Source organism: Hemicordylus capensis, chromosome 8, assembly GCF_027244095.1.
Source record: "Hemicordylus capensis ecotype Gifberg chromosome 8, rHemCap1.1.pri, whole genome shotgun sequence".
NCBI lineage: Eukaryota > Metazoa > Chordata > Lepidosauria > Squamata > Cordylidae > Hemicordylus > Hemicordylus capensis.
In genome coordinates, this window is record NC_069664.1 from 7,546,809 (window position 1) to 7,574,243 (window position 27,435).

Below are 27,435 nucleotides of genomic sequence, written 5' to 3' on the forward strand. Positions count from 1 at the left end.
AAATGGGAACAGTTGGCAGCTGTTCATAGTAGACAATGTTGAAATCCCAGATTTTTATTATTGCAGTAATTTGGTAGCATTGTGCTCAACTCTCCCCCGCTCCCCCTCTGAAAAGTAGAAGCAAAGACAAGTTTTTTGTTTGTTTTTTAAATGCAATCTGCGGTGTTCTTTTTTTAATTGGGAAGAACTGTATTAATATCCTCATATGGTTGGGCTGAGGCACAGTGACTTTTGAAAAGTCCACATTTCAGGCAAGAGCTGAGGTTGATAATATAGTGGCTTACAAGAAGTGTCTAATAAAGGCTTTAAGAATACTCTGGAATACAATCCCAGGTTCAGATTCTAGGACATTTTGACTCTGGCTAGAATAAGCTGGCACTGCTTGATTCAGACATAATGAGTGACGCTGGCTTGTTCTTAACCAGCATTGGAAACAGAATTCTTCTGGGCCTCACAAATGAAGGGAAGAGGGAAAGACACACTGCCATGACTTAGGAACATTGTGTGAAGCCAGGATTTACTCTTGATTTTGAGCTATGTCTGAATCTCCCTGCTATAGACAACACTGGGCTAGATGGATCAATGGGCCAGCCTAGGGTATCCAGCATATATTCAGAGGAACTGACATACTAGTAGAGTTGATTACTGCACTAAACAGTATCCTGGCGCCCACAGAGCCCTGTGGTTGTCTTTGGTAGAATACAGGGGGGCTTTACCATTGCCTCCTCCTGCGTAGTACGAGACGATGCCTTTCAGAATCTTCTTATCTTGCTGCTGCCCGATATAGGTGTTTCCCCTAGTCTGGGAAACATACCAGCGGGGATTCGAAGCGGCAGCCTCTGGCTTGCTAGTCAAGTCATTTCCCTGCTGCACCATTAGGTGTGGCCAGAAACAATAAGCACTATGTGAATTTTGTGCACAGGCACAAAATTCAAATTCCATTACATGCAGTGGGGAAATGCATGCCTAAGATACTTTGGGATGGGGCCATAACTCAGTGGCAGAGCATCTGCTTTGCCCGAAGGTCCCAGGTTCAATCCCTAGCAGCATCTCCAGGGTGAGACTCCTGCCTGCAACCTTGAAGAGCTACTGTCAGTCAGTGCAGACTATACTGAGCTAGATGGACCAAGCATCTGACTCAGCAGTAAGCAGCTTTCTATATTCCTAGGTACATTCACCCCACCCTCCAGGGAGCTATACCTTTTAATCATCGTAACCACACTATGGGCAAGTTAGAGTGAGAAAGTGAGATTCAGGGGCACCTAGAGAGTTTTCATGGTCTGTCTGAATTTGAGCATGGGTCTTCCCAATCCAAGTCCAACAGTCAGATCACAACACCCTGATATAAACAACCATTCACGTCAATACAGGTAACTACCCTCTGCACTAACAACGTTAACTCTGGCCTTGAGCCCCAAGCTCTGCATCCCGTTTCCTGGCTGCCTGCATCAGGATGCAATTATAAAAATTACCTCCTATTCCATTCCATTAGAAGGTCATTAACATCAACTGTTCTGGCAGATGCTCCCTAATATCCCCAACCCAGATGCACAGACTTGCACTGTGATTTCCAAGACCAATAGAGGTTTGCATTCTCCTCCATTGTTGAGAAGCAGAAACAGCAACAGAAGAAGCCCAATACAATAGACGCTCCTGAAAATCAGTGATAAGAGTCCAAGCCTACCCACAATAGTGAGATTCTTCCCATATCTGGAATCACACCAGCTGGATTTTCTTTTAACCAGTTAATGCCTATTATTACAAGCTCTGACAAAAGCCATAAATATTTGCGTTATGTTGTCCTATTTTTGTCAATATGCTCTTCTCTCTCTCTCTCTCTCCCCCTCCCTCTATTTTACGAGCTCCCCTCTCAATCTCAGAAGCCAGTGCTAAACACACCCAAGCAGAAACCTTTCAGCATATAGAGAAGTATTTGGCAGGAAGCAGTAAGAGTATCTCTGAGTGCACAACCAAAGCACAGCTTCGCAATTCCATTTTATCAGCAACATTGGGAGCAGCCCCCGCGCGTACTAATCAAAGCCCACCCTGTTTTGTGAAAGATGAATGCCTAGTCGGTAGGAAAGGAATGAATGCATCATGGCGCTCTCTCCATTGTGGACTCCGAGGAAAAGGGGGTCAAGAATAGCATGAAAGGGCTCCACGCTGACAGCTTACAAAGGACGGCATTTTCAAGATTGCAAATGCTCGTTTGTGCAGCATGATGCAGTGATGTTTTGAATATGTTCTCCTGTACTGCATCACATATTTTCTGAGTGGCGTTCCAAGCAATCACCTCAACATAATTTTCTGCATCCTCCCAGCCCCACCTCCTCCCAATAGCTCCTTTCTAAACCATCCTCCCTCACTTAAGTAATACAGAAATAAGAAATAGAGAGACTTCCTCCAGGGCACCTTTGGGAAGCCTATTGTTCTTGGAATTCTGAGAGTTTACTTTATATTTTATTTTAGAAAAGTTTCAGTTTTTGCCATTAGCAGCACTGCTGAAATTCTGCCTAACACAAGTGAAGCAAATTTGGGTGATCCTCAAGCAACACTGCGGAGGAATTTCAGAGAATGACAAGAGTTTCAAAAAATTATGAGAGCGTTATCATCCACTTATAAAAACTGTTTAATCCACAAATTATTGTGAACCATTTTGAGAACCATCATCATTGAAAAGCAGCCCATAAACCAACGAGAGCAGAATTCTTCAGAAGGGTGTGTGTGTCTGCACATAAATTAGAGTTTATTATTATTAAGAAGAATATTTATATACTGCTTTTCAGCAGTGGTTTACATAGAAGGAATGTGAAAGTGTTTCCCTGTCTTAAAGAGCCTGTAATCTAAAAAGAAACAGCCTTCGGAGGGGCTCCATGCTGGGTTAAAAAGGGACATTTGCTTTCCCCCCAGTTAAATAAAAGAGTCTATAACTCCCTGCCCCTTGAACTTATGCTTGCCCCCTTCCTGTTTAATTTTAAATGATAGATGAAGACTTTTCTCTACTTTCAGCAGGCCTTCCTTTAACTCTCTTTGTGATAACCTTGTTTTAAGTCTTATTCTGCACATTTATGATTTTTCTCTTTTTTAATTTTGTTGTAAGCCACCATGAATTCATTTATAGAGAATGGCGGCATAAAAGCCTTTTGAAGACGATAAATAAATAGTCACCTCTTTGTCCAGTTGGAAGGGGTTAACAACTCCAGCTACTTAAGGATTTTATTATCACCTGTTACTGCAGCTGTGAATTGCACTGTGCTTATTCTTGACATAGATTTGTTACTGACAGTAGCCTGACACTCTGGCATTCAGTCACTATATACAACGCACATGGTTACAATGCTGATTGAAAGTGCCTCTTCCTGCACCGACGTGCTCCGTAGTTCTGTCCCCAATACCAACCATAGGCACAGTACAGTGTTGGTCTGCCAAGACAGATGCCATACCAAGGAAGAGATCCTCCCTATGATTCGGAATCGGGGTGCAGCATCTGCCTCTGCAGACCAACACTGAACTTATGGTTGGGGCCAGTGTTCCCTCTAACAGGGATTCCCAGATGTTGTTGACTACAACTTCCAGCATCCTCAGCTGTAATAGCCTTTGCTTGGGGATTATGGGAGTTGTAGTTAACTACTTCTGGGAATCCCTGTTAGAGGGAACACTGGTTGAGGTAGGGCTTTTTCAGTCAAAATTGTAACTGTGTACACAGTTACTGAGTACCTGAATGAGGGATGTACTTCTTGCATTTTGTGGCCATTTGACCTCACTGTTTACATTTTCCTTCTTTTTATCTGCACGTGTGTGTGTGTGTCGTACTAAAACTGTGTCTTAACTCAGATTAATCTGCAGATATATTAGTGCAACCAGAGCTCACTAAGATGCCCACGATGGAAATTCAGAACAATTATTTTGTTTAAATATTGTATACTGTTTTATTTCAGAAGCAGTCATAACTATTCAGATTTCTATTCAGGTCTACTACGGAGCAGCAAGACAATAGATCGGGGGCTACTGACAGTTTACCAAGTGATTTTCAGGTCAACAAGAGTCCTTGACTCCCAATATTTAACATTAAAAAATAGCCCCCCCCCCCCCAAAAAAAAACTAGGCTGCTGAAATGAAAGAAGCTTGGGGATATACCCAGAGTGGATGGGCGTGTGAAAGGACTATGAGCTCAGTTCTAGTACTGAAACTAAATTGCAGCTGAGCACATGCTCAGAGGCATCTTGCTCCTTAATTCTAAGTTATACATCCCTATCATCCCTCCTACTTCTTCTGTTCAAAGTTTTGCAAATGGCTCCAGTTGGTGGACCTTGGGGTTCCAATAAGAAACACAGAAGACCCCATAAGGCCACCCCAGGTCTACCATACACAAAGCCAACATGGTCAGCTCAGTCTGACCTTCTTTGATTTTTGTGAAGTGACTTTTTGTGAAGTGATTTTTGTGAAGGTTCTCATCTGCAGCAAATTAGAAGAGGCAGGAGGGTAGGGTCTATGGTAGCGTTTTGGAATGAGACGAGCAAGCAACCCCATGCCGTCTACTGCTGCAATCTAACCACTTGGCAACCACAATTTTTAACTGACCTAAACAAATTTCTATAAGTTGATTTTAAAATAAATGTTGTTTTATGTCAACCCTGTGTAGAAATGGGACTTTTGATATTTAAAAGTTGTATGAATTGTTAAGCTAGAGATGCAATACACATACTTAAAAGGACTCCCAAGTATGTATGTATGTATGCATGTATGTATGTATGTATGTATGTATGTATGTATGCATTTATATACCGCCTCTCGTTAAAAGACAACCCCAAGGCGGTTTACAAAACTTTATTTAAAACCTTCAAATTTATTGTGTAAAAAACAGATGCTAAAACTTGTAAAAACATTGTTAAAATGTTATTAAAAGCATAATAAAAACAGACGTTTTGGCGTCAAATGCCAGCCTCAGTGTTGTTTTACTACTTCTGTGGTTCACCTGCTTATATGGTTCAGTTTTAATTACATACAATCTGGCAGTAATTTCAACCAACAAATGAAGTTAACGGGGGGGGGGGGGGAGGGAAAGAAAAGGTGTGTCTCTGTGTTCCTACAGACACAGTAGGAACAACACTGAGGCTGGCATTTGACACCAAAACGTCTGTTTCTATTATGCCTTTAACATTTTTAACAACGTTTTTACAAGTTTTATCACCTGTTTTTAACACAATAAATTTGAAGGTTTTTAAGAAATATTTAAAAGTTGTACTGACTCCCAAAGCTACACAAGAGGAAAATATTATGAGAGGAGAGTGGGTCTTGTGGTATCAAGCATGACTTGTCCCCCTAGCTAAGCAGGGTCTGCCCTGGTTGCATTTGAATGGGAGACCACATGTGAGCACTGTAAGATTATTCCCCTCATGGGATGAAGCCACTCTGGGAAGAGCAGAAGGCTTCAAGTTCCCTCTCTGGCTTCTCCAAGATAGGACTGAGAGAGATTCCTGCCTTGGAGAAGCTGCTGCCGGTGTGTGTCGACAATACTGAGCTAGATAGACCAATGGTCTGACTCAGTATATGGCAGCTTCCTCTGTTCCTATTCCATAGGCTTTAACTTCAAAGAATCAGCTGAATTCTCACCTCTATACTGAAGTAGCCTCTGTCCACGTAGTCTCCCAGGAAGAGGTAGCGAGTGTTATTGGGTGATCCTCCAACTTCAAACAGCTTCATCAGGTCGAAGAACTGCCCGTGAATGTCACCACACACTAGGGGAGGAAGTAACCAAAAAAAAAAAAGGGGGGGGAAGGGAAAAAAATTACACGCTAAGAACAGAAAGGTCGTGGAATCAACAGAGTATGATTTTGCTTCAGCATGTTGTTCCATTATATCCAGCTCCTGTACACATTTTCCAAGGTACAAAGATACTTCTTGGGATTTAGCAGGTTTTCTAATCCTGAGCATATTCCAGCACAACCAACATGCACTAGGAAAACTGCTGGTTTTGGCAGCTTGCAATTATAGATGGGACTCACAAGGCACTGATTGTAACAGAAAGTGTTCTCTGACCTGTGATTGGAGCTTCAACTTCAATCATAGTCTTCTCATGCCTCAAAATGGCAGCCCCATCATTGATTATCTTCAGTGCTGCCTCTTCTTCTAGGCGCCCTTCTTTCACCATGTGGTTTTTTAATACCTCCAACCTGGGCTTCCCATCCTCAAAAACTTCATTCAGGGACAGCCGCTGTGTGGGAGGGAAAGGGACAGCTAGAAAAAAGGAAACGAGAGAAACATTAGGAATGGAGCTCCCCAAATCATAAGAATCCTTGTAATCAGATTTCACAACTGATTTCTAAAACCAACACAAAATGGACTATGAGGATACTCAGGCTGGAAAATCCCTAGGTATCTGCTACAGATTTCTGGAAGGCAGCAGCAGATTTTTATTTATTTTCAAATAGCCCTACCAGAGCTACATATGCCTCATTGCCAGAATCAAATTTATAGACCACACAGCAAACTATATATGTTTAAGGTTCATCCTTCCTAAATGTATCCTTAGGAATATAGAAGGCTGCCTTATACCGAGTCTCAGACCTTTGGCCCATCTAGCTCAGTACTAATCAGGCTTCTCCAAGGGTGCAGGCAGGAGTCTTTCCCTGGAGATGCTGCGAGCAACTGAATCTCGGACTTCTATGTTCAAGCAGATGTTCTGCCACTAAGCTACAGCCCCATCTCCAAAGGAGAATAGTCTACAGCAGATAGTGCCCACATGTAGTCACCCATCCAAATGCAGAGTAAGTAAGTAACTTTATTGCGATCGTAGATCAGACAGTACAACAACAGAAAAGAGGAGAAAGAAGAGAGAAAAAAAGAAAAAAATATTACATGAGACTACAGCGTATAGTACAAACAATGTAGCAAAACCTAGCCACGTTGAAGGTAATCTCTTTACAAAAATTGGATAGCAAAAACTCTAAGCCAAATGCAAACAAAGGTGAACCCTGCTTCACAAGGGGACAATTCATGCTTGCTACTGCAAGAACGGCTTTTCACCAGAAGGTATTGTTCCTACCTCACATCTGAGATGTATGCCAAACATACCTCATCACAACACCCTTTCCCCTAATGAAACGGACAACCAACCAACCAACCAACCAACGAATGAATCTATCTATCTATCTAGACAGCCTTTGAGGCCTTGAGCAACTTGGAATTAACACAGAATAAGTATTTTTATCTATCTATACCACCTAATATGTACATCTCTAGGTGGTATACAAAATTTAACACAATATATAAAAATCAGTACACAAAATAATTAAAACAGTAGCACAAAACAATTATTAAAATGCATTATTAAAATCAATTCTAATTAAAAGCCTGTGAGAACAGGTGAGTCTTGAGGGTCTTCCTGAAAACAAACAGAGAAGGAGATGCTCTTATTTCATCAGGGAGCATATTCCAAAGCCCCGGGGCAGCCACAGAGAACGCCTAGTCCTGGGTTGCCACCAAATCAGTCAGTGGCAACCGTAACCAGACCTCTCCAGGAGATAGTAAAAGGTGGCAGGGTTCATGACAAAGGAGGCACTCTCTTAAATAGCCTGGACCCAAGCTCTTAAGGGCTTTATAGGTAACTAGTATTTTTAAGCCCGTTATGATAACGGGCGCTAGCTTTCTATCCCGTCTTTTCTGTCTCTCTCTCTCTCTTTCTGTCTCTTTTTCCCCCCCTTGTCCCCTCTCTCTTTTTGTTTTGTGTTTTTGTTGTTGCCTCTGTTTTTGTTCTTCCTTATTTTGCTTTTACTTTGGGGGGGGGGTTGTGGATGAATAACGGCCAAAATGGCCCATGAGAAGGTGGCCGCCCCCGCCTATTGCCCTCCCGCGCACCCAGCTGCCGGAGCCCACCTTACCTGCTCCAGCTCGAAGGAGAAGAGAGGAACTCGGGAACAGAGCTACTCTCTGTGTTAAGCTGCTGCCCATACTGTCGCAATGGACGCAATAGGCGTCCTTTGCGTCCATAGCGGCAGTTTGAGCAGTGACTTAGCACAGAGAGGAGCTCTGCTCGTGAGCTCCTCTCTTTTCCCTCGGGCTGGAGCGGGTAAGGTGGTCTTCGGCAGCTGGGTGGGCGGGAGGGCGATAGGCGGGGGCGGCGACCTTCTCATGGGCCATTTTGGCCCTTAATCTTTGGGGCGGGGAGCGGCGAAGGTGATTTTGGGCAGCTGGGAGGGCGGGTGAGCAGGCGGCGGCAGCGGCTGTGAGCGGGCGGGGGCCTCGTTGGCGGCTTCGCCGCCACCTCGCCCAGCTTCATTTTGGGCAGCTGGGAGGGCGGGTGAGCAGGCGGGGGCGACGGCTGTGAGCGGGCGGGGGCCTCGTTGGCGGCTTCGCCGCCACCTCGCCCAGCTTCCCTGTCCCCCGTCTCGGTCTTCCCCCGCCGCCATTGCCCTCGCCTTTTTCAGGGCGGCCGCTTCTGGTTGCCTCGGCCTCCTCTCGCCGTGCCGCAGCTCATGGCCGAGGCGGCGGCTCTGCCGCCACCTCGGCCACTTTCCCCCGCCGCCACACACCGGCTAATGGCTGCCCGTGGCTGTGGGACACTGGTGTCTGCAGTCCTGTGTCCCTTGGGCTCTTCTGGGCCTGCGCCTCGCGCAGGCCCAGAACAGCCCAGGGAGGCAGGGACGCAGATCCCCAACGTTCCAAAGCCACAGCCACTCACTTAGCCTTTTATTATATAGGATAACCAGCACTTTGTATTTCACCCAGAAGCGTATCAGCAGCCAGTGCAGTTCCCTTAAAACCGGTGTTATGTTGTCCCTTCGAGTTGTCCCAGAGACCAATCTGGCTGCCGCATTCTGTGCCAATTGCAGTTTCTGGACTACATACAAAAGCAGCCACACATAGAGTGCATTAAAGTAGTCAAGCCTGGAGGTTACCAGCATATGTATCACAGTTTTAAGCTCATTTACTTCCAGAAATGGTTGCAGCTGTTGTATTAGCTGAAGCTGATAAAGCGTGCTCCTGGACACTGCCTCAACCTGAGAAACTAGGGAGAGCTTTGGGTTCAAGAGCACTCCCAAACTACGAACCTGATCTTTCAGGGGGAATGTAGCCCTGACCAGAACAAGCAGATTTAAACCATCTCTCGGGTCCTGACCCCCCGCAGTCAGTACCTCCATCTTATTTGGATTCAACTTCAGTTTATTATCCCTCTTCCAGCCCATTACCGTCTCCAAGCACCTTGAAATAAGTACCTTGAAAACAAAGGCTTTGGGGCCTGAATGTTTTCCCCTGCTTACTTTAACCTTGTAGGATCTTCAGGAAGAAGAGGAGGATCATGAGCTATGTTTCAAAACTAGCTGCATGGGCCGTTCAGTTTTCCTTCAACCCATCCAACAAAATCATTCTCACCTTCTGTTCTCTGCCCTCCAATCCTAACATTTCCCAACCCTCTATGTGATATCAATGTAATTACTTGCTTAACTCCAGGTCAGCAGGATGTGGTCTCCATTTGTGCACACTCAGGTGTGTCTGAGTGAGTGTCTGCATTTCACTTTTCCATTTGGAGATAGTAACTTGATCCTTTCAACACCTGGCATAAAAATACACCTCAAGACCCATGATGGCCCTTTACGCAATGTTTGTAGATTTTAAATTTGCCTTCGACCTTACATCGAGAGAAATGTTATGGCATAAACTGAAAGCTTCCTCAGTTAACTGCCGTCTACTTCTTCTCATATATAGTTTGTATCCTAATAACCACCTTAAAGTGAGGTGCACTGCAGCAGGCCACTTTTCCAATGCAATTTCAACAGTGGAGCGTTTACCCAAACACGGTTTAATGTTCTGCGCAATGCTGTGCATGAGGGCAGATTTAACATAGTTTCCTTTGCAGAGTGCTTTTGTCCCTGTGACTCAGGAGCTATAGAATCAACAGCGCATGTTCTATAATATTGTAAATTCTATAGGGGCATTCGTAATATGCATATTACTCTATATTTATTAAACTTTATGGGCTGCTCTGATGATTTTTACATATGCTATCTCTTATCAGATCATAATGATAAGATCTGTTATGCATTTGCCAAGTTTTGCCTAAGTGCTAGCAGAATTCGTAAGATTATGCTATGTACCTGAACAATTAAGTATCTCTATCTATTGAGGATAGCTGTTATATAATGAGTCAGTTTCCCCCTAATATGTTTAATGTTTTTAGGAACTTTATGTATTTCTCTTTTTCTTTTCTGTATTGATTGGTCAGAGACCAAAATAAAAATTAGTACTACTAACATACACCTTGGATTTGGCTTGTTTTGTTTTTTTAAATCAAGACTTAAAGTTTCCATGAACTTTTTTTTTAAAGTTGACCAGGCTTACTCTGTGTGCACACACACGGTTCCTTTGAGACTAGTATCTCCTCTCTTTTCCACATGTGCACATGCACTCAGTGTTCATATACACACATGCACTCAAGCATGCTCACACTGCAAACCTGTGGGAAAACGTCACAAGAAGAGGGAAAAGATTTAGCCTCAGAGGAAATGGTATATCTTCCCTATATGCCTGCCTAGAGGCGGTAATGGGCTGGATGAGGGATAACTGGAGTTGAATCCAAATAAGATGGAGGTACTTACTGTGGGGGGTCGAAATGCAAGAGATAGTTAAGATCTGTCTGTTCTGGATAGGGTTACACTCCCCATACGAGATCAAGTACATAGCTTGGGAGTACACCTGGGCCCGAAGCTCTTCCTGGTTTCTCAGGTTGAGGCAGTGGCCAGGAGTGTTTTTTATCAGCTTCGGCTGATACGTCAGCTATGCCCATTTCTAGAGGTAAATGACCTTAAAACAGTGGTACATATGCTGGTAACCTCCAGACTTGACTACTGTAATGCGCTCTACATGGGGCTGCCTTTGTACGTATTCCGGAAACTACAATTGGTACAGAATGCGGCAGCCAGATTGGTCTGTGGGACAACACGAAGCAACCATATAACCTTGGTTTTGAAAGAACTGCACTGGCTGCCGATATGTTTCCAGGTGAAATACAAAGTGCTGGTTATTACCTATAAAGTTCTTAACGGCTTGGGTCCAGGCTACTTAAGAGAACACCTCCTTTGTCATGAACCCTGCCACCTTTTATGATCTTCTGGAGAGGTCTGGTTACGGTTACTACAAGTTCGTCTGCTGGCGACTCAGGACCAGGCTTTCTCTGTGGCTGCCCAAGGGCTTTGGAATATGCTCCCTGCTGAAAGAAGACCATGTCCTTCTCTATTTTCAGGACGACCCTCAAGACTCTCCTCTTCTCGCAAGCTTTTAATTAGAATTTTAATAATTTGTTTTAATAACCGTTTTATACATTTTTATTATTTCTTGTGTTGTAATTGTAATTTTATTTACGGTCATTAGACCAAACAGTTATGTCTTGTGTATTTTAATCTGTGTTGATATTTTAATCTGTGTTGATTTTTAAATCTTGTACACTACCTAGGGATGCCCATATCAGGTGGTATAAAAATATGATCAATAAATAATATGATAGATAAATAAATAAGGAGAGTTGGGTGGAAGGAAGGAGGGAACAACTGGGGTTAAAAGGTATGTCAGAAGGTACATCATGTTGCCCTTCCCTCTTCAGTCTAACTGCCAGCTACAGCTAGCTGAGGGCTCACAGCTGCATGCTGTTCTGTACAGCCAGTGAGACAGCACACATGCCCAGGCTGTGCGTGTTTTCTGAAAAGATAGGTGGGTTTCTGTCATCAGAAGAGATCCATTCCTACCCTGCCCCCCCACCCCCCGCATTTAGCCTCTCAGCTCATCCATATGCAGCACATCCACTTTACCAATACATTATTCTATATGTGAGTGCTGGCATGTATAGTGCACAATGCTTCTTCCTACAATTACTAATCCAGAAAATATTTCTCACAGGGTGCAAAAATCCTATTCCCTCCCCGAAACCTAGGGCAGAAAGCAGAAACATTGCTGAAGAGATACAGACAGATGGCATGCATATCTATGTAATACAAGGCTTAATTTTTATCCTCCAATTCTGTGATTAGAATGAAGTGTCCAAATTTACAAATATGTATTTGTCTAACAAAATATTGTTTTGTCTGCTTGACAGTATTTTAACTGGAAAAATGAAACTCAAGAACTCCTTAAAATAAAATATATGTCAACTGCTTTTTTTTTTTTTAAACCCTGGACTGCACAGTTTGATTGTGTGTGCTTGATTTCTGTTCCAATTAGAGGCTAAGGAGGATTTCACCACTCTATGCAGCCTCCACAGCATCCTTGGTGGTGTGTCACCATTGTGAGTGATGAACTGCATCTTTAACATAATACAAGAGTTGCTTATTCATGTGGCATAGATCTTCCTTCTACACACCTCTTGCCTTCCAGAGACTCCACTGAATTATCTTTGTTTACGTGGCTGGCTTTGATGCTCATTTTAATGGGTTCTGGTCTGTTGAAACTTATTTCAGTTTGATGTTTTAAAGTGTCTGGATGTTTACAATTTGTATGGCTTGTTCCATTTTTATATTTTTACAATTTTATGATGGCTAAACCTTATGCCAGTATTCCATACCTGCTCCCTTACAACAGTTCTTGGCTTGGAATTTTTCCCTTTAGTGCAGAGTACATATACGTCCAGAATGGCTTGGCTCATATGAGACACCAAACAATTAGGGCTGCAGTGTTTAATAAGTTAATCAGCTTGATTAATCAATGTTTTAAAGCTTAAGTACTTACAATAACTGCAGATGACAAGCACCATCTTAAGAGGCATTCCCCTCTCTCACACATAAGAGGGAATGCATCTTCTAAGATTAGGCCTGCTATGACATACATTATTTATCTAAACACAAAGTAGTTCCCTCTCCCCTCTTTCAAATGATGTATTTTACTCATGTGCAAATTTGAGCAATCAACTACGACTGACTAAAATACCTGATTGACTAAAATTTATTAATTCGGTGATAGCTGGCCAAACCATGATTTGGTCTTTTGAACATGTCTTTGCACTTCCTTCTCCCCTTGAGCACTTTGCTTCAATTTATATTTACATAATTTACATTTCAACACAAACCATAGTTTCCTGGTTCACATGCTATGGTAAACTATGGTTTCCACAAAAGAGAAAGTGCCAACTTGAGCACGTAAGGGAGACAGGAATGCAGGCGTGCACAAGCACAGAGCTATTTCCAATCATCTTAAGCCATGGATGGCTGAATCAAGTCCTAATTAGCCAGTATGGACAATACATCTGAATGAGCCTCTTACTCACATGTTATAAGGGATGTAAACAAGTACAGTATATCATGCTCCCTGTCCCAGCAAACCTTTCCAATTATCCTAATCATGCATGGTCAAGGGGTTAGTTCAAACTGCATCCTCACATGCAACTGAAATAGCACCAGGTGCAAGGAGGTGATGTGGACAAGTCTCCCTCATGATTAGCAACAAGGGCAAGAGCATCAGAAAGAGGTGTTAATACGTGTCCCTAATTGCATATGGGTCAGAATTAGCTTGGGCATTCCATTCAAACTGGTCCTGTGTGTGTCCATGCAATGGCTAACCCTCCCGGCTTTAACCGGGGCTGCTCAGCTTCGGCCCTCCTGCAGATGTTGGCCTACAACTCCCATAATCCCTGGCTATTGGCCACTGTGGATGGGAATTATGGGGTTTGTAGTCCAAAACCAGCTGGGGGGGTCTAAATTGAGTGGCCTACTTTAGCCCATGCTTATCTGTGTCACATTTGCATGATCTAACTGCACCGCTTGTCTTTCCACTGTCAGATTCATGCAACATGTTAAATGGAGTTCCACAATTCTTTCCTTTGGACGGGGATATGGTTTCAGTAAATCAAAGCATCCTAGGGCAAGCTGCATCTGAGCAGAAGAATGGGTGGTGAGAGGCTGATCAACCCTTTGTCATTTTTCAGCTCGATGTAACTTATTTGCCTGCACGAGACACACACAAGGGGAGATACAGGAAGTCCTTAATATCTGCCTCCCCATAGTCGAAAGAGCAGTTCAGAGGAACCAGAAAGGGACCAGAGCGGAAAGGATTAAGCAACACCTCTCTGTGCACCATTCCTCAACTCAGGCACAGTCTCACTCAGAGTTTAATACATAAAAATGCAGAGGAAAGAATCACAGAACTTCACATAACATGAAATTTGAGCCCAAGGATGGAGATGTCCCAGAGAAAACAGAGCCTGCCTTTTGGAGAGGCTTCCCAAGTTTCTTGCTGTGCATCACAGCACTCTAGCAGAATTAGGGGCAGCTGTCGTAAGGATGTGCCTTGCTTGCACAGAACCCAATATGGATGCAAACCACCCACAAATGTCTCCCATAATTGCTCCTCATTCACTGCAGTCACTCTACCAAGGCAAGTCCTGCATCGTGTGATTTTGGAATGAATTTGTCAAGCTTATTTGCTGGCATCCCATTCAATCCACTCCTTAAACAGGGCTACCAGTCCCCCGCCCTAGTTCTTTTGCAGCAATAGGCTCTTTCCCCCCAAACTGCCCCTAGATATATGAGTAAGGTAACTACAGCTGCTTGCTTGAACAGATGGTTGTTCTCTGCAGGAAAGAGAGATATATTGCAAGCCACAACAAAGTACAGCAAGTACAATCCAAAGTGGAACTGTGTCCTGAGATTTCTTTCCCCAGACATTCCAGCTTATAGTCTGCCACTGAGTGGCCATCCAGATTTCAAAGAAGTTTGAAACTCACTAAAAACCCATGCAACTTCAATAAACCCACCTCGTTCTATAATGAAGCAGCAACCAAAGTTCTGGCAATCCTTCAGTAGTACTGTACATAAAGCCACAACAGCACTGTATCTAAAAAGGAGTAACTACTTGGATGGCAAGTTTTGGATGATAGCTGAACTGCGCCCACACATTTGCTTTACGGGCTAGAATTTACTTATGGAACATGTCTAATGTGGCAACTGACTTTCAATCTTTATCTCATGCACTCTCACAAAACCCACATGAAGCAGGTCATTATTATGAACCATTTCACAGACAGGAAACTGAGAATGACATACATGTTGACCTTCCCAAGGCCATCCGATAAGGCTGTGCTAAGCAATGCCAAAAATATTTAATTTTTAAATTTACATTTATATCCCGCTCGTCCTCCAAGGAGCCCAGAGCGGTGTACTACATACTTGAGTTTCTCTTTCACAACAACCCTGTGAAGTAGGTTATGCTGAGAGAGAAGTGACTGGCCCAGAGTCACCCAGCTAGTTTCATGGCTGAATGGGGATTTGAACTCGGGTCTCCCCAGTTCTAGTCCAGCACTCTAACCACTACACCACGCTGGCTACAATACAATACAAACTCTTGTTACCGTACTCCATCATTTGCTTTCCCAGTCACCAAAAGAATGGTGAGATGAAAGCTGTTAGGAACAGCAACAATGATCTAATAAAAGATTGGGATGGGGTGTGTGTGTGTGTAATATGCTACCCCAGAGCATGGCCATCTGCCAGAGGGGATAGAAGCAGCCCCAATGCAATTGTATGGAACCTCCATGCTCAGAGGCAGTATGCCATTAAATAGCTGCTGGGAAGCAACAGTGGGGGAGGGTTATTACACTTCCAATGGGCTGCTTCTTAGTATCTGGTAAGCCATGGTAGGAATGAGACAGTTGATCTGTCTTTTTGTCATATCTTCCCTCATCTGACAATGATTATTCTTTTTTGTACCCATGCTGGGCTCTAAGGTTTCCAACTTCCCCATCCTGCAAAAGAGGGTACCACAGATTAAATTCCACAATGCTGCTTGTCTCCCCGCGGCCATCAGAGAGCTCCTGGGGAAACCTCCCAGTAGAGACCCCATATGACCCTGTTCAATGCTGAAGGCTTGATGATGATTCACGGCTTAATATTTTTTAAATGAATGCTAAAGACCGACTCTAAAAGCAGTTACTGCAGATAGCTGGAGCCCTGCAGATCTGCCTGTGAGTGGCCAAAGTTTGGGATTTATTTACTTGTTTTAATGGAATAACAAATGCATCAGAGGTTGGTCTTCTCAAGAAAGCAAGCACGGGGAGATTTTTGTCCACTTGGTTCTCTTTTGCAACTATTGTGGACTGAGTCTGGATAAGTCTACTAGATCTTGTTGATACTAAAGGAACAGGTTGTTTGACAAGCTGATGCTTTTACAACTGACTTGACTCACTGTATCTGAAGGTGTATTGCGGTTCCAAGACACAGCAATTGACTAATTCACTGTATCTTGTTTGTTTTGTTCTTGGAGTGTTTCCTCTTCATCACAGGTGCTTATTTTGCATCTTGGATATTGTATAATTACAAAATAATAATTTTTAAAAGCCACAGATTCAATCTACAAGTAGCAGTTACAGAAAAGATCCAGCAACAAGGTGCTCGTTAAGCGCCACTTCGTCAAAGGATTCTCAGACAATGGCCTGTCATAATATTTAGCAAGAGCTACAAGCTAAAGCAGAACCTGAAACCACGTTAAGTTCTTTAGCGCTGCCAGACTGAACGAAAGAATGAGCTGAACCCAGTCTGACCCTTCACATTTAAGCTGATCAGATTCAAACCTGTGTTTAATTTGCTGTTGTATTTATAGCTAGAGTCCCCTATCCCGAGAATAATCTTTACCTTCTGAAGCAACCGCCAGCACAGAACATCAAGGCATACAATGTCTAGATTTCTTCTCTTCTCAATTATGAGCAGCCCCTTCATTAGTCTCAAATACACTTTGCAGAAATAAGGCCTTGAAGGAATACGTGTGTGTGCCCCTGCGCCTGGCATGTTAGGTCTTAAGACTACAGCTACAAAAGAGATCCATAAGAGGGACTAGCAAGCACTTTTACTAACCCCACAATTTATACATCTCTAGGGCAACCTTATGGCTTGAAAGGAAGAAAACTGCTTTTCTGCTGAGTCAGTTTCAGCTGGCTCCTACTTGCCATGGGCAACCAGGCCGAGCAGCTATTTAGAAGTCATTTTTGCTCTCATGATCGCACTGTCAAAAGTGACTTGACATGACAGCTGTGTGTGCCACAGACGCTCAGAATACAGAAGACATTTTAAATGATCTTTGTGCCATGCCAATCTTGTACTTTGAGTACTTCCAGCTGATGGCTTTTGAGCCACTTCAAGATGTTAACAGCAGGGCATGTGGCCACCCCAGCTGGCTAAGATGCAGAAACTGAAATCTACCTACAAGCCAGGTTCTCCCATCGCTCTTTATTTGGGTATAAATAATTCCTGCCAGCAGAAACAATCTTGGCCGAAAGTCTTAATCCCCTGCCAAGTTCTTCTGCCTAGAACATTAAGCAAGTTAAACAGAGTCCACCCCCCACACCCATAAATCCCAGCTTTTGTAGGTTAGTCATATCATGTGCTGAAATACGATCCGCCCTCTTTACATGGGCACAGAGTATTTCAGTACATACTTGACAGCATCCATGTGCAATGGACATATTTTTGTTGAGTAAATTCCTTGGCAGCCCACTAGTATTCAGTTATGTACACAGGTACTTCATGCTTCTGCCCCCAACCCCACCGCAAAGCACGGGAAGGAAGTCTGAAGAGTGAAAACCAGGATGTCTCTTTTGCAACTCCAAATAGCACTTCCAGTGTGGAATGAAGAGGAGAACTGATGAGAAGAAATGAAATTTAAAAAGGAAACTGATGAAAAGAACTGATGAGAAAAAAGAAATGAGAACCATCATTTGAGCAGTGGAAAGCAGGCTACCTATAGCTAGCACTTAAAGAGCTTTACTTTGCAGACCAGTGTTCCTGCATTTTGATCAAGAGGAAGGATACAGAGTGTATGCTCCTCCCTACTTTCCATCAATGCAATGAAGCTCATTTTGCTGCCCTGATTTTACTGCTCTATTTATGGTTGGTTTTATTGTTTTATGCTTTTAATTTTTCATTGCCATCTGATTAATATGATAGATAGATAGACAGAGTTAAGCTTCATAGTATTATTATACTTTTTAAAATACAGTGCAGGTCTTTTTGAGAGCTTGTAATATATGTCAAGGTCGCTAAGAGTCAACACCGACTTGATGGCACTTAATCAATCAATCAATATATGTCAGAAAGCAGGGTATAATCAAAGCTTAGCTGGGTTGGGTGGTGGACAGGGAGGAGATAATTTTTAACTCTTCAGATTTTAACTAGGGAATCTGCATTGCCTTAAAAAGACGCTGTGGTTTTTTGCTGCCAAGCTTTTTTATTTCAGGCTTGGGTGGTATTATGTTTCTAGTCCAAATGCTCTCAGACTGGGGGCTCTTATATTTTGCCAAGTTGAAAAGCTACTTATTCTGTACTGGGATTCCATTTCTCTGGGGTCCCTGCACTACACCATGCACACCTGCTGCTTAGTTTTCTACTTTTAACTGAGAAGTGCCTTCCACTGGGCCTTAACACAAGAATGAATGACACTAAACAGACTGCGTCTTTTGGCTTAATTATTCTCCGGAGCTTCAAAACAGTTTTCGTTTGGAACCCACTAGGACTACAATGGAGATGCTCTATAATAGGAAGTAATAAAAGCCCATCAAATTTAAGCCCACAGTAACATATTGGGTTGCAGCAGAACTCATTCTGCATTTAAAATGGATAAATTTCTGCTTTTAAGAAAAGAAAAGATTTACAGTCCCAGTAACTGCAAGTAGAGTTCCAGAAGCAGGTACTCTGACAACAAGGTCTATATATCTTACTCTTTATGCCACTGGGACATCAGTTAGCAGTAGGAATTGCTGGGTCTGACCTCGGCTACACTGCAGTGGCATCACTGCAAATGGCCAGAGGGTGGTACTGCAGTTACCAGCTCAGCAGGGATCAGGTGACCTAAAGCCCCAGTAGAAACCTGCTTGGCTTTCGAGAGCTGCTTGTTCTGGCCTGGCCCCTCACTCTGAGCAATTTGAGCTGCATCTCCACCTGCAAACCTGTCTGGAGATGGGGAGACGTGGGGTGTATCCACCGATTATGGAGCAGCTATTCCAGTGGTGGTGGGGAATAGAAGAAGTAACATTGACAGGTCAGCAGGCTGTTGCAAGGGAAGGGAAATCAGAAACTTAACTGCTGTCTCCCCTTCTGGCTGTCCTGCCAGCTCTTTGACCTTGGAAAGCAATGATAACCACTCACAGAGCCTCGTATTGCTCCTTTGTAATGCCAGGTTGGTCCAGAATAAATCTGAAATCATCCATGATCTGATTGTAGATGAAGGGGCCGATCTGGTATGTATTACAGAGACCTGGTTGGGGGAGACTGGTGGCCCAGTCTGGTCCCAGCTTCTTCCTCTAGGGTACTCTGTTGAGGAGCAGGGGAGGGGAAGTGGGCGGGGCGGTGGAGTGGCTGTGGTCTACAAGAGCAATATCTCCCTTGCCAGGATCCCGTCGTAGTGTCTGACCATAATGAATGTGTGTACCTAAGTTTGGAGACCAGGGATAGACTGGGACTTCTGTTGGTATACCGATTACCCCACTGCCTGATGGAGTCCCTAACAGAGCTGACAGACTTGGTCTTGGGCTTAGTGTTGGAGTCTCCCAGGCTTGTGGTGCTGGAGGACTTCATTGTTCACTTTGGAACCAATTTGTCTGGGGGGGCTCAGCAGTTCATAGCGGCTATGACAACTATGGGCCTATCCCAGGTGGTCTCGGGACCGACGCATATTGCTGGTCACATGCTTGATCTGTTCTTTCACTCTGAACAAGGTGGTGGTCTGTGGGTGGGGACTCCTGTAATTTCCCCTTTGTCATGGACGGACCACCATCTGGTTAAGGTTGGACTTACAACCACATCCCACCTCCGCAGGGGCGGGGGACCCATTAGGATGGTCCACCTGAGAAGGTTACTGGATCCAATAGGATTCCAAGAAGCCTTAGAGGGATTTAGTGCTGGCTGTGCTGGTGACCCTGTTGACACTCTGGTGGAGAATTGGAATAATCAACTCAGTGGGGCAGTGGACATGATCGCTCCTAAGCGTCCTCTCCGACCTGCTTCTAAATTGGCCCCTTGGTATATGGAAGAACTACGGGGGCTGAAGCAGCGAGGTAGACGACTAGAGCGCAAGTGGAGGAAGACTCAACTCAAATCCAACAGATTATTACATAGAGAGCATTTGGAGATCTATGCTCAGGCGATATGTATGGCAAAGAAGCAATTCTTTTCCTCCTGTATCACCTCCGCAAGTTCACATCCGGCGGAGTTGCTCAGGGTCAGGAAGGGGCTAACATATGCCCCTTTCCCCTTGAATCAGTACTTAGAACCAACAATTATACACTGTAAAGTTTTCATTGAGTTCTTTGTGAACAAAATTTCTTGTATTTGGGCCGACTGGGATTCAAACTGCACAACTGTTACAGAGTCTGATGCCGAGGTGTCCAGTAGCTCCTCTTATGTGATGACCCTGGATCAGTTTCAGTTTGTGACCCCTGAGAATGTGGACAAGTTGCTTGGAATGCTGCAGCCTACCACTTGCCCTCCTGATCCTTGATCCTGCCCTCTTGATTCTTGATCCATGGCTTATACTATCTGGCAGGGAGGCTGTTGTAGAGGGCCTGGTAGAGATTATAAATACTTCTCTGAGGGAAGGCAGGATGCCTCCTTGTCTTAAGGAGGCAATCATTAGACTGCTTCTGAAGAAGCCTGCCTTGGATCCCTCAGAGTTAAATACTTACAGGCCTGACTCCAACCTATCATGGTTGGGCAAGGTGACAGAGAAGGTGGTGGCCTCCCAGCTCCAAGCAGGCTTGGAGAAAACTGATTATCTAGACCCATTTCAAACTGGCTTTCAGGCGGGCTATGGGGTGGAGACTGCCTTGGTCGGCCTGATGGATAATCTCCAATTGGGAATTGTGGGAGTGTGAGGGAGTGTGACTCTTTTGATCCTTTTGGACCTCTTGGCAGCTTTTGATACTACGGTATTGACCATAGTATCCTTCTGGAACATCTGAGGGGAATGGGGTGTGGGGGGCACTGCTTTGCAGTGCTTCCGCTCCTACCTCACGGGGAGATTCCAGATGGTGTCCCTTGGAGGTGGATGTTCTTCAAAATCTGAACTTTCAAATGGTGTCCCTCAGGGCTCCGTATTGTCTCCGATGTTGTTTAACATCTACATGAAACCGCTGAGAGACATGAGGAGATTTGGTGCAAGGTGTTATCAATATGTTGATGACACCTAAATCTATTTCAGCATGTCGACATCAGGGGAAGGCATAACCTCCCTAAATGCCTGCTTGGAGGCAGTAATGGGCTAGATGAGGGATAAACTGAGACTGAATCTAGATAAGACATAGGAACATAGGAAGCTGCCATATACTGAGTCAGACCATAGGTCCATCTCGCTCAGTATTGTCTACACAGACTGGCAGCGGCTTCTCCAAGGTTGCAGGCAGGAATCTCTCTCAGCTCTATCTTGGAGATGCTAGGGAAGGAACTTGGAGCCTAGATGCTCTTCCCAGAGGGGCTCCATCCTGAGGGGAATATCTTACAGTGCTCACACATCTAGTCTCCCTTTCGTATGCAACCAGGGCAGACCCTGCTTTGCTTAAGGGGACATGTCATGCTTGCTACCACAAGACCAGCTCTCTTGTGTACCTCTCTCAAGACAGAGGTACTTATTGTGTGGAGTCGGAACTCAGGAAACGATTTTGATCTGCCAGTTCTGGATGGGATCGGGCTCTCCCGGAAGGAACAGGTGTTCAGTCTGGGGGTGCTTCTGGATCCAAACCTCTCCCTGGTGTACCAAAGGTTGAGGTGGTGGCCAGAGGTGATCTTTATCAGCTTCGGCTAATACGCCAGCTGCATACGTTTCTTGAGATGAACGATCTCAAAACAGTGGTACATCTGCTGATAACCTCTAGGCTGGATTACTGAAGTGCGCTCTATGTGGGGCTGCCTTTGTACCTAGTCTGGAAACTGCAGTTGGTTCAGAACACAGCAGCCAGATTCGTCTCTGGGTCATCTAGGAGAGACCATATTATTCCTGTGTTGAAGGAATTGCACTGGCTACCGATACTTTTCTGGGCAAAATACAATGTGCTGGTGGGTATTTAAGAGAATGTCTTCTTCACCATGAGCCCTACTGCCTGCTAAGATCATCGGAAGAGCTTCGCCTGCGGCTGCTGCCAACTCATCTGGCAGCCACTCGGGAACAGGTCTTCTCTGTTGCAGCCCCTGGACTTTGGAATGTGTTCCCTGTTGAAATAAGAGCCTCCCCATCTCTGGCAACTTTTAAAAAGGCACTGAAGACACATTTATTCACCCAGGCTTTTAATTAGATGTATAGTTCTAAATAGTTTTAATACTGGGTTTTAAATAACTGATTCAATGTTTTGAATGATTTTAATTGTAAACCACCTAGACACGCAAGTTTTGGGTGGTATAGAAATACTTTCAACAAACAAACAAACAAACAAACCACCTACACTCTCACTTTCCTATGAAACTATCAACTGGCATCTAGGCCTGCCAGATGCAACCAGTCTTCCACAGTAATGCTCACTGTGGCAAGTGAGCAGGGCCCAGTAGGGCAACTGTTACCAGCCCTGCTCTTCCTCTCAGCCTTGAAGCTGAAGAGGTAGGTGGGAACAGTCCCAGCAGCTGCACTACAATCCCTGGCCCCTCCCCAGCTTTGGGGTTGGGAGGAAGGTTGGGGACCGTTTGGACAAGCTGCCTTGGACATGCAGGATCAAACTGGAGGGAGGGAGATGCGTGACCAAACAGAGCCAGTTGGGGGCCTGGAGTGCCACGGATGAGCGGCAGCTGAACAGGCATGCCCTGCACCTGCTATGAAACAGGGATGGGGGGCAGGGAAGGTGCTGGGGTGCTGCTCAGCCACAGCTTCTGGAGCACTCTAACTGAGCAGCAGCTGAACAGGAATGCTCCTCATTGCCTTCCCTACTTTGGTGGGAAGTTGGGTGTGCGGAGAAGAGTCTCCAGCTACCATTCGGTCTCAGTGCCCAGGATGTTGTTGCAGACTGGCAGCCAAAGGCAAGGTCTGTCTCAGCTGAAGCAACACTAGCAGGAAGGCGGCCATGATTTTGACTTGGTGACTAAGGCCAGTAAAAAACTGTGGATCTCCACCTGTAAGCAAGAAGGGCCCGACGCAGCTCCTGTGGTCACTCTTCTTCCAACCACCAAACGTGTTGCTGTCCTTCCCACTGTTTCCCCAGTTTTTCACACTATGTAGACTTTTCATTAAGACGTTAGCAAAATCTTTCAAAGGCATTCATCCAGCCACTGTCTTGCTCAGCTGGCTCCCAATCCCCCATAGGCAGCCATCAGGCTAGTAGGCCTTTCAGGCTAGAAGGCGAACTTAAGCTATGTTAAGGGCTTTCTCAGCTGCTGCCCCAAAGCTTTGGAACATGCTCCCTGTCGAAATAAGAGCGTCCCCAGCTATGACAATTTTTTTAAAAAATCTATTCTATTCACCCAGGCTTTTAATTAAATGCTGTTTTAATAGTTTTAACATTGTTTTAAAATATTGGTTTAAAATTTTAAATTGTTGTAATGTTTTAACTTTTTGCTCTCATTTTAACCAATGTTTTAATATTTGTTGTCATTTGTTTTAACTAATGTTTTAACTTTTCTATGATTTTTTTGTTGTAAGCCGCCCAGAGACGCAAGTCTTGGGCAGTATAAAAATGTTAATTAAATAATAATAAATATATGCAGAGAGCTACCAAAGGGGAATTGCATTGTTTGCCAACCTAATGCTCACTCAATGACAACTGCCCCCTTTCCCCAAGAAAGTGACCAGTAACCTAACCATATTAACCTGTCCGAACTCTAAATTTGGCGGTTTGCAATTTGCTCTCTAGCTTGCAATTAAGTTGATGGACATCAGAAAAAAAGACCTTCTTGGTGTTCTTTCACAACACTACAGTTATGGAACACCCCCACAAGGGCAGAGGTTCTGAACCTTTGCTCCCCAGATGATGTTGGACTACAACTCATTTGGGGAGCCAAGTTTGGAAACCTCTAGCCTAGGGAATTAGATTGGCTTCCTTGCTTTTCACCGTCAAACAAATGTAAGTCGTTTTAATTTCTGTTGTGCTTGATTGCTGCGTGTTGATCTTAATACTGTTTGTACTTGCTTTATTATATCTTGGTACGTTGCTTGGATATTTTTAGATTAAACGAGTAAAAACAAATATATACAAAAATAAGCAATTTCTTCAAACAACTACAGATGTGGATTCTTTTCCTTTCGTGGAAATGACAGGTAGAATATATGCCTATATGAGGACATTCCCAGTTATAGCACTAAAAGACATGTACATCTCTACTGTGCCTGCCCACTTTGTGATTCATGATAATCATCAGGAGTACCAAGTACATTTCCACCCTCAGCAGAATCTCCAAATGCACAACACTTCATGCCTCCCTCAAAGGGAGGCAACTCCAACACATTTATTAGACAGCCGAAGGGCCATTTATTTTCTGTCCTGCAAGATATTCTATCCCCACCAGGGAAACCAATCTGAAAAACTGCATGTTCAGAAAAACAGAATCCAGAGGGGTGGCTTTGTTAGTCTCTTGCACACACAGACTTGTGGCACCTTAAAGACTAACAGATAAATTGCAGCAAAAACACTGGTTCAGGTCCTTAAAGAATTCTTTAAATAATTATTTTATTTAAATAATAAAATAAAATTGTTGCTAACTGAGCAAAGAAGCATCTTTTTAGTGCTGAATCTCTTTGTTGAGTAGGGGGAGAGCAACTGGCTCTTTCCATCCCCAGCACAGCACCCCTCCAGTAGCTGTTGCTGGCGTTTATCTTATGTTTATTTTTTAGACTGTGAGCCCTTCAGGGACAGGGGGCCCTTTCATTTATTTATGTCATATCTATGTAAACCGCTTCGGGAACTTTTGCTGAAAAGCAGCACATAAATATCTGTCGGATTTGTATTTATTAGCTTTGTATTCCACCAAATCATAAAATATCAAGGTAGGTATATAACCTATCAAAACAGTTAAGAATAACTTATAATTACAACAACTAAAAACATCCTGTTTGGCAAAGACTGGGAAGAATGGAAAGATGGGGAACTCCAGACAGGTGGACAGCAAGGTCAGAGGAAAGCAGTCAAGGGAGGGGGCCAGAGTTCTCTTCCCTCAAAACTCCTGCTTCAATATTTGCTGCTTTGGCTTAGAAAATCCAAGCAGCATTTGTAAATGAGATATGACACACAGTGCAGGAGATACTTTGGCTTGTCTCTGGGATTTTCTCTTTTTTGCCTTATGCATTTAGAACATCCCTGCTGGATCAGTCCCAAGGCCTCTCTAGACCAGCATCCTATTTCACACAGTGGCCTACCAGATGCCTCTGGGAAGCCCATAAGCAAGGGGTGAGGGCATGCCCTCTCTCTGGCTGTTGTTCCTCTGCAACTGGTATTTAGAAGCATCTTGCCTCTGAGGCTGGAGGTGGCCTATAGCCACCAGACTAGTAGCCATTGATAGACCTGTTCTCCATTAATGTGTCTAAGCCCCTTTTAAAGCCATCCAAGCTAGTGGCCATCACTACATCCTGTGGCAGAGAAATCCATAGATTAAGTATGCCCTGTGTGAAAAGGTTCTTCCTTTTGTCAGTCCTAAATTTCCTGACCTTCATTCATGGGATGACCCCTGGTTCTAGGATTGTGAGAGGGAGAAAAATTTCTCTCTATCTACTCTCTCTAAAGGTAAAGGTAAAGTGTGCCGTCAAGTCATTTTCTACTCCTGGCACCCACAGAGCCCTATGGTTTTCTTTGGTAGAATACAGGAGGGGCTTACCTTTGCCTCTACCTGCACTCCATGCATAATTGTATATACCTCAATCATGTCTCCCTATAGTTGCCTCTTTTCTAAACTAAAGAGCCCCTGATGCTGTAGCCTTGCCTCAAAAGCAAGATGCTCCAGGCCCCTGATCATCTTGGTTGCCCTTTTCTGCACCACTTCCCGTTCGACAATGTCCTCCTTGAGATACAGTGACCAGAACTTTACGCAGTACTCCAAATGTGGCCGCTGTAAAGCAGTTACTGTGAAGGCCCAATGATCTGAACAATATGACCCTGAACGTTTGGACAAAGCTTTCTTGGGACATCGCCTCTGGGTTCTGCCCCATGCTTAAACACAGGGCTACAAAATGCTCAGCTGCAATTGCAAACCGCCACCTGCCCCAAAGAAATGGCCCAAGGGAAATCTGCAGCACAGTTTTAAAGCAATCTTTGAGACGGCACAGGTCCCAAGACCTTTTAGCAGTTAAAAATATACTGGCTACTCCAAAACAATCACTCAACAGCGTGCCAGCCAGTGTCAGAGCCATCCTCCTCCTTTCATTGGTGCCATCGGACTGGATGTTTGCCTCAGCTAACTTGTCTAACCTTAGCCAGGGCGGGGTGGTGAGGGGAGAAGAGGCACAATGCCCAAGGCCTACAGCAAACAGCTGCATCTACTTTACAAAGGGAGCGGACCAAAGGAGAGGCGAGGGGATTCCTAGATGTCAGCGGGCAGGGAAACTCACCACCTGTTTTCATAAGGTTAGCAAGCTGACAGCCAGCCCAAGAATAGATCATTAATATATATTTATATAAAACAGGGGGGCTCTTTGTTAGCCGTAAATGAGTTCCCTCACCTGCTAGCGAATGTGATCCTGTCCTTTACAGCAGTTGGGTGAAGGGTGGGGGGAAATGGGGAGAACATTTTTTTAAAAACCATAAAAGTACTTGAAGTAGAAAGCGACGCTGCATATTGTGTACTTGTCATAAAAGCCAAGCCAGCTCTGAGGCGTACGCTGACCAGTTCCGTACAAGAAATCTAAACAAAGTGACAGTCAGCAGCACGCACTGCAGAGGCCGGTGCCAACTGTGAGGCAAGGCAAGGAGGCAGAGAACAGCCAGCCTGGGAGGAAGCATTACGCGGAAGCAGCAGCACAAAGTCCTCCCATCCCGCCCCCCCCCCCCCACTTTTTTGAACACCGCCGCAGGTCCAAGGCAGACATCTCTATTTTCCTTCCCCTTTGAAAGCCCAACATGGATGTTGGGCTTCATAGGCAGACTATGAAATGGTCAAGAGACTCATTAAGCCTCCTTGTGTGTGACTTCAGACTCCATAGCTGTCCTCCTCTGCTTCCTGGGAGCAAGCACAGCATTCCTTGAGGTTCTTGGGCAGGGATTGAAAAACTAGTATGGTTGTTTTTAAGTATCTGTTTTCTAGGTATTGCATTTTTCCAGCTTTCATCCAACCCAATAGGGAATATGGTCCAGTCAATGTACGTAACGAGGCCATGATCCTTTTTCCATGATAGGTACATGCACAGACGCACTCTCTTCTGCATATGCAGGCCTACATAACACAGAGAGGGAATGGGGGTGGTAGAATGGACTGTACCATTTCATACTGCAAAGGGTGAGGTATCAAGTCTGAGTGCTCTATCATGTTTATTATTATTATTATTTTACACAGTCAGACAGGTGTTATTGAC

The 27,435-nt window shown here is 44.3% G+C and overlaps 1 protein-coding gene across 5 annotated transcripts in view; it reads right to left on the reverse strand.

Moving 5' to 3' along the window:
• The window catches only part of PPP3CC (protein phosphatase 3 catalytic subunit gamma), an 81,961-nt gene that overhangs the window by 32,158 nt on the left and 22,368 nt on the right, over nucleotides 1-27,435 (reverse strand). For all 5 annotated transcript variants that reach the window (XM_053269216.1, XM_053269214.1, XM_053269215.1 and 2 more), the window contains exons 2-3: nucleotides 6,040-6,237; nucleotides 5,614-5,738 (exon numbers count right to left, since the gene is read on the reverse strand). In XM_053269216.1, the coding sequence (XP_053125191.1) occupies nucleotides 5,614-5,738; nucleotides 6,040-6,237 (323 nt within the window). The remainder of the gene's footprint in view (nucleotides 1-5,613; nucleotides 5,739-6,039; nucleotides 6,238-27,435) is intronic.